The following is a 14,717-nucleotide window of genomic DNA, read 5'->3' as shown; positions in this document are numbered from 1 at the left end:
CCTGGCCTAATTTTTTTTTATTTTTTTGCAGAGACAAATAAAATGTTGCCCAGGCTGGCCTCAAGTGACTCTCCCACCTCGGCCTCCCAAAGTGTTGAGATTATAAGCATAAGCCACTGCGTCCTGTCAAATGTAAACACTAGTCGCCAATTACAACGTCAACAAATAACTGGGTCAGAAACAAGGATGAAAGAGTAGGAAGTTCAAAGCTAGTGTAGTGCAAATAACCCTAGACTGGGGTGCTGATAAATTTGGGTGATGTCTAGGTGACACTGAGCAGATTGCACAACCCCAGTTCCATTCCATCTTTAAAATCTATCTTACAATTCTACAGAGGAAGAAAAAGGTGATCTTTATTTGGAAGAAAGGAAGATCTTGGTTTGATATGTAATAGGCAAATAACAATGCTATTAGGCTAGGTTGTTTAAATATGAATTAATGCCTATCCCATTATCTAGATTGGGTTAACACCCTCTGGTGATATTATATGTCAGTGCTTCTACTGGATAAATGCCAAACTTCTCTCTGGCATTTAAGGCTTTTCCTGCCCAACTTTATCTCAAACTTCTCATGGTTCAGACCTCTAACCCTCTGCTCTAGCCCCAGTCCTGTTTCCTAATCACCACTTACAGCTTTTGCTTAATCCTTCCCACCCACCCTCTCCTAAAGTTCCATAACCTTCATAGAATGTTCCAACTGCTTAAATTTTATGTATATAGATGTACAGGTACTTCCCAATCTTGGCCTTTCTACAGGACTTTATAGCAATCCTATGTGGTAAGCACTGTTGTCCTCATTTCATAGATAAGGAAATTAGGCCCCAGAGGGTTTTGTGGCCTGCCTAGGGTCCTTCAGTTTCTGAGCAGCAACAAGGCTGGGTGTGATTTGTTTGCCTTCAAAGCCCATACTTTTTTCCATTGTACTATGCTGCCTCCATGTATTAAACCATGGAGTGAGGATGCGGTAAAAAAGCCTATAAACCAGTTGTAATACAGCTTGTTGTGGCATAAATTCAGATACACCACATCCTTTGAACTACACGTGTAATAAATGCTTGGAATAGTATGGATCGATTTTAAGGAGGTTGTTAGTCCTGTTTCCCAAGTCCAGCATTAAAATGATATTCCAGGGTAAATGACAGGTAGGTGGCTTGGAAAATAAAAAAAAGCAACATGGCATAAGAAGAAAATAGTAGGAACGCGACAGAAAAGAGACGAAAGTATAATACAAGCTGGCAATAAACAAAACAGACACTAAGAATATGAAATATGGAATATGGGGCTGAAAAGGACGAAAGGGCTAAAATTCCTAAGTTAGGGGCCCTATGCCTACCGATAAGATGCGCGCGTGTGCGGGGTGGTTATTAATGACAGAGCAGGACACATGGCCAGACAGTGGAACTCAACAGAGCGACAAAGACAGGTCGTGGGAGCACGGGTAGAGCCTGGCACAAGAGGGCGGGGGCCCGACTGAGGGGCCAGAGGGCATGGCAGGGGTTGAAGAGAAAGGTGAAGAGGTTCAGAGGGCACAGCTCCCCAGACTCGAGACAGGACTTCTGTCTTCCCTCAATAGCTGTTGGTGTGCTTCAAGATTCACACCCGCACCCGGCACAGCCCTCCCGGGTGGCTCCGGGAAGAGAGGGCGGTCCTGTCCCCATTCCTCCCCTACTCCCCGGGGACTCCGCGAGGGGCGGAGGGAGGCAGGAGGGTCCTTACCCAGGAAGATGGAGATGATCAGCCGCAGCGCCTGTTCTGACGCGCCCAGGGACGTCGCCAACTTGTTAAGGCTCAGCTCCTGGAAACCCGACTGCAGAACCCCCGCCAGCGCCACCACAGTCCCCTCGTCCCCCTCCGCTGAGGACGCCATCTTAACTCCGGGCGCCCCACAGGGACCCCCCAGCTCCGCGCGCCCCGAATGCAGGCAAAACGCTATCGCTTCACCCCCAATTCCGGCTCGGGGCCCGCCCACGGCGTGCGCATTGGCTAGAGGCCCGCCCCGCGGCGCCAGCTCACCCCGTTATTGGCCGACCCGCGCAGAGGGCGGGGCCTAGAGCGGCAAGGTAGGAAGAGGGCGGGTCTGAAGGTTTGTAAGGCAAAGGTGACTCCTGCCGAGAATGCACACGGTGGAGGCCTAGGGCTGGGCGGGGCTTGGCGTCGGGACCCAGAGCTGCCATTGGAAAGGTCTGAGCCCGTGGCCCGGCGACCGTTCAACTCCGTTCGAAGTGCTCCCGGGAGGAGTCCTCCCGGGCGAGCAACCGGCCGGCCCGTTCGCTGCCTTCCCATTGGCTGAGGCGGGAGCAGGCGAGAGTCTGGGCGCGGGGGGACAGCCCGCGCGCGAGGTTACTCCCGGTCGCCGGCGCTGAGGTTACTGGGGCATGTAACTGGGAGGCGGGAACGCCCGCGCCGCCTCGCGCGCGCCCCCTAATGGCCCCTCCCGGCCCATTCTTAAATTCTTAGGTTGTTAAAGTCGCCTTCACTCCCCGAGGTTCAGTGGAAAGCCCAGTGCCCCAGGAGCAGTCATTGCTCCTTTTATTTCATGTATCCCTTTTCCATGCAATTTCGTGTAGTAAAACGTGATCTTCCCCCGAGAGGCGATGAAATTAAGATATGCATATTTAACACTTATTATTTTAATTAAAAATTCAAATAGTTTTGCACTAATACATGTTTATGATAAAAGTTCTAACAGTATAGTAATGTAAAACAGCAGAGTCCTATCTCCAGGTCCTGCTTTCCATTCTCACTTCCTACAGGTAATCCTGTTAAGATTACGCCCAAGGGCGGGCACAGTGGCTCAAGCCTGTAATCCCAAAACTTTGAGAGGCGGAGGCGGGCGGATCACGAGGTTAGGAGATCGAGACCATCCTGGCTAACACGGTGAAACCCTGTCTCTACTAAAAATGCAAAACATTAGCCGGGCGTGGTGGCGGGCGCCTGTAGTCCCAGCTACGCGGGAGGCTGAGGCACGAGAATGGCGTGAACCCGGGAGGCAGAGCTTGTAGTGAGCCGAGATCGCGCCACTGCACTCCAGCCTGGGCGACAGAGCGAGACTCTGTCTCAAAAAAGAAAAAGAAAAAGAAAAAAAATCTGTCCAGCACTTACCATGTGCCAGGGACTGTGCTGGGCTTGGGAATAGAATCAGGAGCCCAGAACCACGGAGTGGGAGGATGCACAAATAATAGCATCAATGAACGTGTTATTGCAAGTGAAGGTAAGTGCTCTGAAGGAAAAGGTCAAGCAAGGTTCTGTGAGAGTATGTAACAAAGGAATACTACGAGTTTCTTGCAATAACTCTTAGTTACAATAATTTGTGGCGCATTCTTGTAAAATTACAGCTTATACTTTTACAGCATTTGCACTTTATAAAGCACTTTTATCCGTATTATTTCGCTTGCTTTGACTGTGCAATAGAATGTTTATTATGATGATGTCCTCTTACAGAGGCTTGGAAAAATTAAGAACCCGGGTAAGTTCCTTTACAAGTAAGCGGCAGACAGAATTTAAACAAAGATCTGTCAAATTTCCTACTCCTACTCCCTTTTTGGGCAAAATTTTAAAAAACGAAATATTTCATTCACACAGAAAAGTAGAGGATAATATAACTTCCCCAGGTTAAGAAAAAAAATCGCCTATACATTTGAAAAGCTGGTATATCCCTTCCTGAGGGCATTTCTCGCTTTCTTTTCTCAGAGGTCACCACTTTGCTGACTTTGGTATTTATCAATCCCATGCCTATTTTAATACTTTACATACAGCATATATCCAGAAAGGAAAATTAGTATAGTTTTGCATGCCTTATATTGGCCAGGCACAGTGGTTCATGCCTGTAATCCTAGCACTTAGGGAGATTGAGGCAGGAAGATTGCTTGAGCCCGGGAGTTGGAGACCAGCCTGGGCAACATAGACAGACCCTGTCTCTACAAAAAAAAAATTTTAGATGGGCATGGTGGCACGTGCCTGTAGTCCCAGCTACTCAGGAAGCTAAGGTGGGAGGATCACTTTGAGCCTGGGAGGTTGAGGCTGTAGTGAGCCGTGATCATGACACTACACTCCAACCTCAGAGACAGAGCGAGACTCTGTCTTGCAAAGAAACCAAAAATTATATATATAGGCCAGGCGCAGTGGCTCACGCCTGTAATCCCAGCACTTTGGGAGGCCGAGGTGGGTGGATCACCTGAGGTCAGGAGTTAGAGGCCAGCTTGGCCAACATGGTGAAACCCTGTCTCTACTAAAAATACAAAAAAATTAGTCAGGCGTGGTGTTGGGCGCCTGCAATCCCAGCTACTTGGCAGGCTGAGGCACGAGAATCACTTGAACCCGGGAGGTGTAAGCCGAGACCGTGCCATTGCACTCCAGCCTGGGCAACAAGAACAAAACTGTGTCTCAGAAAAAAAGCTGGGCATGGTGGCTCACCCCTGTAATCTCAGCATTTTGGGAGGCTGAGGCAGGCGGATCACCTGAGATCAGGAGTTCGAAACCAGCTCAGCCAACATGATGAAACCCCGACTCTACTAAAAATACAAAAATTAGCCAAACGCAGTGGTGGGTGCCTGTAATCCCAGCTACTTGGGAGGCTGAGGCAGGAGAACTGCTTAAACCTGGGAGGTGGAGGTTGCAGTGAGCTGAGATTGTGCCATTGTACTCCAGCCTGTGTGACAGAGCAAGACTCCGTCTCAAAAAAAAAGAAAAAAAAGAAAGAAAATTATATATGTATTTATAACTTCAGTAAAGCCTAAACATATAGTATTTATAGAGTCCAACTAAACTGCCTTTACAAAATTATGACAGTAAGAGAAATCTGATATAGTTGACTTCATCTTGCTTTTTTTGAGACAGTCTTGCTATGTCACCCAGGCTGGAGTGCAGGAGCATGGTCTTAGCTCACTGCAACCTCTGCCTCCCAGGTTCAAGCAATTCTTGTGCCTCAGCCTCCCAAGAAGCTGGGATTACAGGCATGCACCACCATGCCCAACTAATTTTTATATTTTTAGTAGAGATGGGGTTTCGCCATGTTGGTCAGGCTAGCCTTGAACTCCTGGCCTCAAGTGATCTGCCTGCCTCAGCCTCCCCAAGTGCTGTGATTAACACGTGTGAGCACTATGCCCAACCTCCCTCATGCTTTTAACCTCCAAGCTATCTTTGGTCATTCCTGGGCATAAACCAAACTGACTTTGGGAGAAATGTAGTTTATAGTTAACCTTAAAGCAGGGATAATAGCCCGTCCCCAAACTAAGCCACCTTTGTAAAACTAGTGAAAGGCCACCAGGTTAAGCTTATGAAAGGGGCCTGAATTCTGCTAAAACGTAGGCATAATTAAGTGATTCCCAACCATTGTTCAGGAGGTCACCAGATTTGCAACTTCCCCAGTTACGCATCTAGATAACATCATGTGGTAGAATTTAAGGTTGACCTTTTAGGATGTCTTTTCAGATTTTGGCATTTCTGCAAACGCCAGCTGGACTCATGACTCAACCAGTCCTATGGACCCCATCCAGAGGTGGAGTCAGGGCATGAGGATCATTTGCCATACCACTCTGATTGCATCCCCAACAAACCAGCAGCACTTATACCGTAGGCCCCTGCCCACCAAACTGTCTTTGAAAAATCCTAGCCTCTAGATTTTCAGGGAGATTGATTTGAGTAATAGCTTCATGTACCGTGTGGCATGGTCAGCCTTGCATCAATTAAACTCTTCCTCTAATGCAATGCCATGGTCTCAGTGAATTGATTTTGTGTGTGCAGCGGGCAGGAAGAGGCCCACTGGGCAATCACACAGGGTAATGTATGGCAGTGTCCTAGGCCCTCACATTCATTCTCACACTCTTCACACTCACGAGTCACCCAGAACAACTGTGAGTCCTGCAAGCTCCATTCAGGTAAATGGCCTATCCAAGTGTACCATTTTTAAATTTATTTTATTTTATTTTTTATTTTTATTCAGACGGAGTTTCGCTCTTGTTGCCCAGGCTGGAGTGCAATGGCATGATCTCGGCTCACTGCAACCTCCGCCTCCTGGGTTCAAGTGATTCTCCTGCCTCAGCCTCCCGAGTAGCTGGGATTACAGGCATGCGCCACCACGCGTGGCTAATTTTGTATTTTTAGTAGAGATGGTTTCTCCATGTTGTTCAGGCTTGTCTCGAACTCCCGACCTCAGGTGATCCGCCCGCCTCCCGAGGTGCTGGGATTACAGGCGTGAGCCACCGCGCCCGGCCTTTTAAATCTTTTATACCATATTTTTACTGTACCTTTTCTATGTTTAGATGTGTTTAGATACACACAAATAGTTATCATTATAATTGTATTATAATTGTAATACACAATATTCATTATAATAACATGCTGTGCAAGTTTTTAGCCGAGGAGCAATAGGCTATACCCTTGTAAACTAAAGTAAAATTTGAAGCCCCCACTAACTGACCGAATGGACCCTCTCCTGGCAAAGCGGACCCCAGAGTAACCTTGAAAACTGAGTTCTTGGTCGTGATGGGATGAGGCCAGGTATGCCTCCTTATGCTCACCCCTCCCTCCTTAACCCGTTTAGGTTTTCTAACCTAAGGGCTAAACAGAAACTAGCTCTTTCAAAAGACTCTACCAGTGATATCAACCAACTGTCTCATATTGTCCCCTCCTTTTATGTCTGATAAGAGAGCTTTGAATACAAAGTGGTTCTGACCAGTCTACAGAGAGTGCAGTGAGGGTTTTCATGTTCTCTGCTTCACCTTTTGATGCCAGAGGGCCAAAAACTCTGCCCTTAGATCATCCTAATGCCACATTTTTCAACATGGGGCCCGTGGAGAAGCATGAAGCTCAATTGCACATGAGTATGTTTATCCTTTCGTAAAACTCATCACTCCTATAACATACTAAATACGTACATTTGGCCATCCCACTCAGCATAAATTTCTCTTCCCTTTGGCCCTCCCTTGAAGTGTCTGTTTCTGGCTTCTGGCTGGAGGCTATGCTTTTTGGCCTATCAGAATGGCCACCCTGTAGACTTACAACCCTTTATGATAAATAAAGCCCTCTTTTTTATATTTATGAACCTCATCACCCTGAGGAAGCTGGGGACATTGAGCCCCTAAATTCTGATGGATCTTCTTTGCCAGTGAAAGAGGTTTCCCCATCCCTGGTGGAAGCATCCCATCTGAGAGGACTAACCCTGCATTGCCTAAGAAACTGTAATGGTTTCCATGCAGTTGCCATGCAGGACAAAGCTGATGCTCCTCAGGACCCTTCCCCACCTACCCTCTTTGCTTCTAGACCTGTAACTAGACTCAAATCCCAGCGGGCCCCTAAGGTGAGGGACAAAGTGTGACCCATGAGGAAGTGTGCGACACTCCAAAAGAATAGCTTAAGATGTCTAATTTATACAGACAAAAATTTTGGGAACATGTATGGGAATGGATATCGAAGGCATGGGATAATGGAAGGAACATAAAACTGGATCTGGCCAAATTTATTTATATGGTCTTACTAAATAGAGGTTCTACATTTAATATTGCAACTCAGAGAGTTAGGAAGAGCTCTAACAATTTGTCTAGCTATTTGGCTGAGACATGGATCAAAGGTGGGTCATAATGAGTAAATCAGAAATTCCAAACCTGCCTTGGTTTAATGTAGAGGAAGATACTCAAAGGCTTAGGAAGATTGAAAATTTAGAGGGATTGTCATTTAAGAACTATTCACCCACACTGGAAGGATCCAGAAGACATGTCTTTCACCATTATTGTAGGAAATAAATTTGTGGCTGGGCATGGAGGATGATGCCTGTTATCCCAGCACTTTGTGAAGTCCAGGTGGAGAAGAGCTTGAGGCTAGGAGTTCAAGAGTAGCCTGGGGAGCATAGTGAGACTCTCTCTCTACAAAAATTAAAAGAACAAAACAGGGCCGGGTGTAGTGACTCATGCCTGTGATCGGCACTTTGGAGGGCCGAGTTGGGTGGATCACCTGAGGTCAAGAGTTCAAGACCAGCCTGACCAACATGGTGAAATCCCTTCTCTACAAAAATACAAAAAAAAAAAAAAAACCCAAAAAACCTAGCCAGGCATGATGGCAGGCACCTGTAGTCCCAGCTACTTGGGAGGCTGAGGCAGAAGAATCGTTTGAACCCGGGAGGCAGTGGTTGCAGTGAGCCAAGATCACACCATTGCACTCCAGCCTAAGCGACAGAGCGAGACTCCGTATCAAAATAAATAAATAACGCAAAACAGCTGGGCATGGCTGTGTGAACCCCAAATATCTGAGGTGGTCTCAGTTAATTTAGAAAATTTATTTTGCTAAGGTTGAGGATGCGAACCCTTGACACAGCCTCAGGAAGTCCTGATGACATGTGCCCAACGTGGTCAGGGCACAGCTTGGTTTTATACATCTTAGGGAGACATGAGAACCAGTATATATAAGAAGTACATTGGTTTCTCCAGAAAGGTGGGGATAGCTCAAAGCAGGGAGAGGGCTTCCAGGTCACAGGTAGGTAAGAGACAAATGGTTGCATTCTTTTGAGTTTATGATAAGCCTTTCCAAAAGAGGCCATCAGATATGCATCTATCTCCATGAGCGGAGGAATGGCTTTGAATAGAATGGGAGGCAGGTTTGCCCTGAACAGTTCCCAGCTTGACTTTTCTCATTAGTTTAGTATTGGAGCCATAAGATTTTCCTTTCACATTTACCCCCTTTTCATTTCTTTTTCTTTTTCTTTCTTTCTTTCTTTTTTTTTTTTGATACAGTCTCACTCTGTCACACAGGCTGGAGTGCAGTGGCGCAATCTCAGCTCACTGCAACCTCCGCCTCCTGGGTTCAAGCAATTCTTCTGCCTCAGCCTCCCAAGTAGCTGGGATTACAGGCACCTGCCACCACGCCTGGCTAATTTTTGCATTTTCAGTAGAGATGGGGGTTTCACTATGTTGGCCAGGCTGGTCTTAAACTCCTGACCTCAGGTGATCCACCTGACTCAGCCTCCTGAAGTGCTGGGATTATGGGTAAGAGCCACCATGCCTGGCCAGGATCAGCAATGTTTTAAACAAAAAGTCAGAAAGATGAGTTCAGTCCATTCAGTTAATTCCTGTTCTGCTTGATATTCATGAACATTTTAGCCTATTAGTCCTATAGGGGAAAGTTTTTCCTCTATTCCAGTGTCGCAATCTCCAAAGTTATAAAAAACCTGCATTCAAGAGCACCTGTTAGACTTTTATAGCTGATTATAAATCCACCTTCTAAAGAGGATCAAAACATTACAACCATTGTCCATGGATGACAAAAAGTTTTAGGGCAGCCATCGTCAAAGACACATTGGCAAGGAAATTTGTTACTTCTGTGGTACACAACAATTTTAACATAACAATTTTGATTATTACTGATAATGTACACTAAGTCATATCAGAATTACAGGAGTTTCCCATAACTGTGGAACACATACCGACATCATATTTATACAAATACAGTCCAGAGAAAACCACCACCATTTTATATTTGACAATGCTTCTTGTATAATTTTTGTAACAAATAAGCCAAATTATGTCATTTTTAGAATTTAGGGAACCTAATATCTTAAAGGAATAATTAGGTCAGAAAAAGACATAATTTATAATCTGATTTTGGAAAGTTTGTCAAGTATCAAAGGTTTCAACACTTGATATCACAAAATAGGATCACAGGTCATTGTAAAATAAGTCATTCATTTAACCGAAGTGATAACTGAAAGATTTCAGAAAAAAAGGTAAAAATCTTCATTCTTTGAGAGGGGAGACAATTTTCCAAACAACAAGCCTTAATAAAAACAGCATGAAGCCAATTACATTTGTTTTTCAAAATTTTATAATCTATAAAATTTTAATCTTGACCATAAAATATAACTTCCATAAGCCTTTTATAACCTTCATAACTTTTATTGAGGAGTCAGTGACTGCTTCAAGAAAACCTTGGTCATCTGACACAGGGGCCCATATGCTGGTCTTGCATCAGTGTGCCTTTGACATTAATGATTAATTTATAGAGAAACTGAACTTATTTTATCTTTCAAAATCAGCCCTTACCATCTCATGTGCCCACCTCTTCTGCCGTAGCCTCTGGGCCTTGAGGAGTTGAATAGCTTTCATTCCTGGACTTGGCATCTTTTTTTTTTGAGATGGAATTTCGCTCTTGTTGGCCAGAATGGAGTGCAATGGCGCGATCTCAGCTCACTGTAACCTCTGCCTCACAGGTTCAAGCGATTTTCTGGCCTCAGCCTCCTGAGTAGCTGGGATTACAGGCATGCGCCATCATGCCCGGCTAATTTTGTATTTTTAGTAGAGATGGGGGTTCCTCCATGTTGGTCAGGCTGGTCTCGAACTCCCGACCTCAGGTGATCCGCTCGCCTCGGCCTCCCAAAGTGCTGGGATTACAGGTGTGAACCACCGTGCCTGGCCGCTTTTTTTCTTGATATCTGTTAGCAAAAATTACCGGAAGCAGTTTGATTTCAGCCAGCAAAGCCAGAAATAAACCTTCACTGTCCTACCTTAGAGGTATATCAACTCTCCAGCTCGCTTTTGTTTTGTTTTTGTTTTTGAGGCAGGGTCTTGCTCTGTCACCCAGGCTGGAGTACAATCATGGTTCTCCGTGATTGGAGTGATACAATCATGGTTCACTGTAGTCTTGACCTCCTGGGCTTAAGTGATCCTCCCACCTCAGCCTCTTGAGTAACTGGGACTATAGGCACACACTACCATGCACCACCATGCCTGGCTAATTTTTATTTTTGTAGAGATGGGGTCTCATTATATTGCCCAGTCTGGTCTTGAACTCCTGGGCTCAAGTGATCCTCCTTGCTCAGACTCCCAAAGTGCTAGGGTTATAGGCATAAGCCACCATGCCTGTCCAACGCCCCAGCTCTATGTCATAATTTAGTTTTCTGGGATCTTGATTGCCTTTCCCTTCCACAAGATATCACATTGATTGGCAATTGCAATCAATTACACTGATGACATTATGCTGATCAGACCTAGTGAACAAGAAGTGGCAACTATTCTAGACTTTTTTTTTTTTGAGACAGAGTCTCGCTTTGTCACCCAGGCTGGAGTGCAATGGTATGATCTTAGCTCACTGCAACCTCTGCCTCCCTGGTTTAAGCGATTCTTCTGCCTCAGCCTGCTGAGTAACTGGGACAGGCATGCACCACCACACCCGGTTAATTTTTGTATTTTTAGTAGATACGGGGTTTCACCATATTGGCTAGACTGATCTTGAACTCCTGACCTTGTGATCCACCCGCCTCGGCCTCCCAAAGTGCTGGGATTACAGGCCTGAGCCACCGTGCCCAACCTATTCTAGACTTATTCATAAGAAATTTGTGTATCAGAGAGTGGGAAATAAATCTGACAAAAATTTAAGGATCTCCACTTTAGTGAAATTTGTAGGGGTCCAATGGTGTGGGTCATGTTGAGATATCCCTTCTATAGTGAGGGATAAGTTGTTGCATCTGGCCCCTTCTACAACCAAAAGAGGCACAACACCTAGTGATCTTCTTTGGATCTTGGAGGTAACGTATTCCTCATTTGAGTGTGTTACTCCAGCCCATTTACTGACCCAAAAAGCTGCTAGCTTTTAGAGGGGCCAGAACAAGAGAAGGCTTTGCAACAGGTCCAGGCTGCTGAGCAAGCTGCTCTATCACTTGGGCCATGTGATCTAGCAGACCCAGTGATGCTTGAAGTGTCAGTGGAGAAAGGGATATTGTTTGGAGCTTTGTTCCTTAGGATTTGGAGCAAAGCCCTGCCAGCCTTGGTGGATAATTACTAGGCTTTTTTTTTTTTTTTTTTTTTTTATACAGAGTCTCACTCTGTCATCCAGGCTACAGTGCAGTGGCACGATCATGGTTCACTGCAACCTCGACCTCCCAAGGTATAGGTGATCCTCCTGCCTCAGCCCCCAACTGAGGAGCTGGGACTACAGGCATGCACCACCATGCTCGGTTAATTTTTTTTTTTTTTTTTTTTTTGAGACAGAGTCTCGCTCTGTCACTCAGGCTGGAGCACAGTGGCGTGATCTTGGCTCACTGCAAGCTCCGCCTCCCGGGTTCATGCCATTCTCCTGCCTCAGCCTCCCGAGTAGCTGGGACTGCAGGTGCCCACCACCAAGCCCGGCTAATTTTTTGTGTGTGTGTTTTTAGTAGAGATGGGGTTTCACCATGTTAGCCAGGATGGTCTTGATCTCCTGACCTCATGATCTGCCCACCTCAGCCTCCCAAAGTGCTGGAATTACAGGCGTGAGCCACTGTACCCGGCCTCTTATTGAATTTAAACTGCAGGAAAAAAAAGAAAAAGAAAAAGAAACAGCTCTTAGCCTGATACTGAGTCTCCATAGAGACTGAACACTTAACCATGGGCCGCCAAGTTACTATGCAACCTGAGCTGCCCAGCATGAGCTGAGTGTTATCTGACCCACCAAGCCATAAAGTTGGGCATACGCAGCAGAACTCCATCATCAAATGGAAGTGGTATATACTTCAGTTGGGCTGAGCAGGCTATGAAGGCACAAGTAAGTTACATGAAGAAGTGGCAGGCTGGGTGCGGTGGCTCACGCCTGTAATCTCAGCATTTTGGGAGGCTGAGGTGGGTGGATCACCTGACGTTGGGAGTTCGAGACCAGCCTGACCAACATGGAGAAACCCCATCTCTACTAAAAATACAAAATTAGCTGGGCATGGTGGCGCATGCCTGTAATCCCAGCTATTCGGGAGACTGAGGCAGGAGAATCGCTTGAACCCAGGAGGCGGAGGTTGTGGTGAGTGGAGATCGCACCATTGCACTCCAGCCTGGGGAACAAGAGCGAAACTCTGTCTCAAAAAAAAAAAAAAAAAAAAAGAAGTGGCCCAAATGTCCACTGTCCCGACTCCTGTTGTCACGGGATCCTTGGGGTGTCACTTTGCCCACTGGAAACCTCTGTGGCCGGTGGTGCCTTCTGCCCGAGTATTGCTCATGCCTACTGGGCTTGTTCTGCCCACTTGGCCTGGCAGGCTGTGGTCAGCTCACGCTACTGGCCCAGATCCCACACCTGCCAAGGGTGAGCCAGGTGCAGAGTGGCAAGGGGTGTGTGAGTGAGTGAGTGTGGGGTCTAGCCACTGCACACAGTCAGGCATGCAGGTTGCTGTGGCGGGGCAGGTGGCAGCTTCAGGTGCTGGCACAGGTGCCGGCTCCATGCAAGGCTGCAGCTGGACCAGCTATACCACATGTGTCTGGACAAGGGGAACATGGTGGGGCCTAGTTTGGAGACACCAGGAACCGTACAGCCCCAAAGAGGGTGTCACAGCCCTGGTTCACGGAGCCCCTAGGTCTGGGCTCCCTGGAGGGCCCCACAGCTCTTCTCTCCTTCTTGTCACCCACAATGTGGCAAGCAGGGGACCATGTTTCAGGCCTATTTGTGTTACAGCCCTTTCAGTCCCACCATTCAGCAGATCCTAAGTTCTTGGTCCACAAAAAATGAGGTATGCAGACAACTGGAGGGTGAGCAAGGTGGAGAGGAGCTTCACTGAGTGATAGAACAGCTCTCAGGAGACCTGTAGTGGGTAGCTCCTTTCCAAGGTGGGTCATCCTGATGAGAGTGTCCAGTTCGCAGTGGAGAGGAGACCTATAGTGGGTAGCTCCTTTCTGCAGGTAGGTTGACCCAACGGCTGTCCAGCTCTCAGCAGAGAGGAGACCTGTAGTGGGTAGCCCCTTTCTGCAGCTGGTAGTTCCAACACCTGTTCACATCTGGCTGAGTCCAGGGTTTTTATGGGCTCAGAAGGGAGGAAATATGTGCTGATTTGTCCATGGGTGGTTATGGGTGGGCCTGGAAAAAGCACCATAAGTTTTCACTCCAGGCCATGGACTCCACCCAGACCTGGCAGCCTGGTCCCTAGGCTTCAGGACATCCCTGGCCTGAAGGTGGGGTTTCAACAGAGACCCACCCCTTTTCACCCAGGAGCCTGTCTGCCTCCTGCCACCATAAACATGCCACGCATGGCACCCAGGCTGTTTGTACCAAAGGGTGCCTGGAGGCCTGTGCCAAGCTTCCCTTGGCGCCCCCCACCCTTGATCTCCCTCCTGTGCTCACTGGTGCCTAAAGTCTGGAGAGAACTGAGGCAGCAGGGGGTTGGCATGTCGGTGGTGCCCTGAGCATGTGCACACCCGCTGGGTTGTGACAGCACTGGGCTCAGCTTCAACTTTGCTCCAAAATCGGGGTGTGTGCTGGGAGAGGGGAGAGGCCAGAGAGCAAGAGCAGACACTTCTGAGCCTGCAGGAGCAGGGTGGCCTCCTGGCCCCCTGAGAGCACAGGGATGCCCTGGTCCAGAGCCATGGCTGGGTGGCTGTAGCTGCACCCAAGAGTCCAGGGCTCCTGCCCTGCCAACTCAGTAGGGGATGGGGCTCCTGCCTGTTCCTAGCCCCCACTGGCTCCACAGAGTGCGCAGCCCTGGACTCACCTTTCCCACTGCAGCTAGCATTACCACAGTGGCTGCTCCAGACAGGCCAATGCCACCATCACTGCTACAGTACGTTTGTCTCCCAGATTGCCCCTGTGACTTCGTGGGGAGTTGCCTGTGATCAGTTGACAGAAGAGAAGACTTAGGCCTGGTTCTGCACGAATGTATGCACCACCCAAGAGTGCTGCAGCTCTACAACCCCTTTCTGTGACATCTCTGAAGGACAGTGATGAAGGAAAGTACTCTCAGTGGACATAACTTATATTTTTAAATTTTTTAAGAGACAAGGTCTC

At 47.4% G+C, this 14,717-nt stretch overlaps 1 protein-coding gene across 4 annotated transcripts in view; it reads right to left on the bottom strand.

Annotated features, from left to right (window-relative positions):
• The window catches only part of LPCAT3 (lysophosphatidylcholine acyltransferase 3), a 42,225-nt gene extending 39,853 nt beyond the window's left edge, over nucleotides 1–2,372 (bottom strand). For 3 of the 4 annotated variants that reach the window (XM_025403803.1, XM_025403804.1, XM_025403805.1), the window contains exon 1: nucleotides 1,716–2,372. In XM_025403803.1, the coding sequence (XP_025259588.1) occupies nucleotides 1,716–1,866 (151 nt within the window). In that variant the 5' untranslated portion in view covers nucleotides 1,867–2,372. The remainder of the gene's footprint in view (nucleotides 1–1,715) is intronic. The other variant, XM_025403806.1, reaches the window with a different exon arrangement.
• Between the last annotated feature and the right edge of the window lie 12,345 nt (nucleotides 2,373–14,717).

The sequence above is a fragment of the Theropithecus gelada genome, chromosome 11 (assembly GCF_003255815.1).
Source record: "Theropithecus gelada isolate Dixy chromosome 11, Tgel_1.0, whole genome shotgun sequence".
NCBI lineage: Eukaryota > Metazoa > Chordata > Mammalia > Primates > Cercopithecidae > Theropithecus > Theropithecus gelada.
Note: the sequence above shows the minus strand (reverse complement) of the source record. Positions and strands in the feature narration are given on the sequence as shown.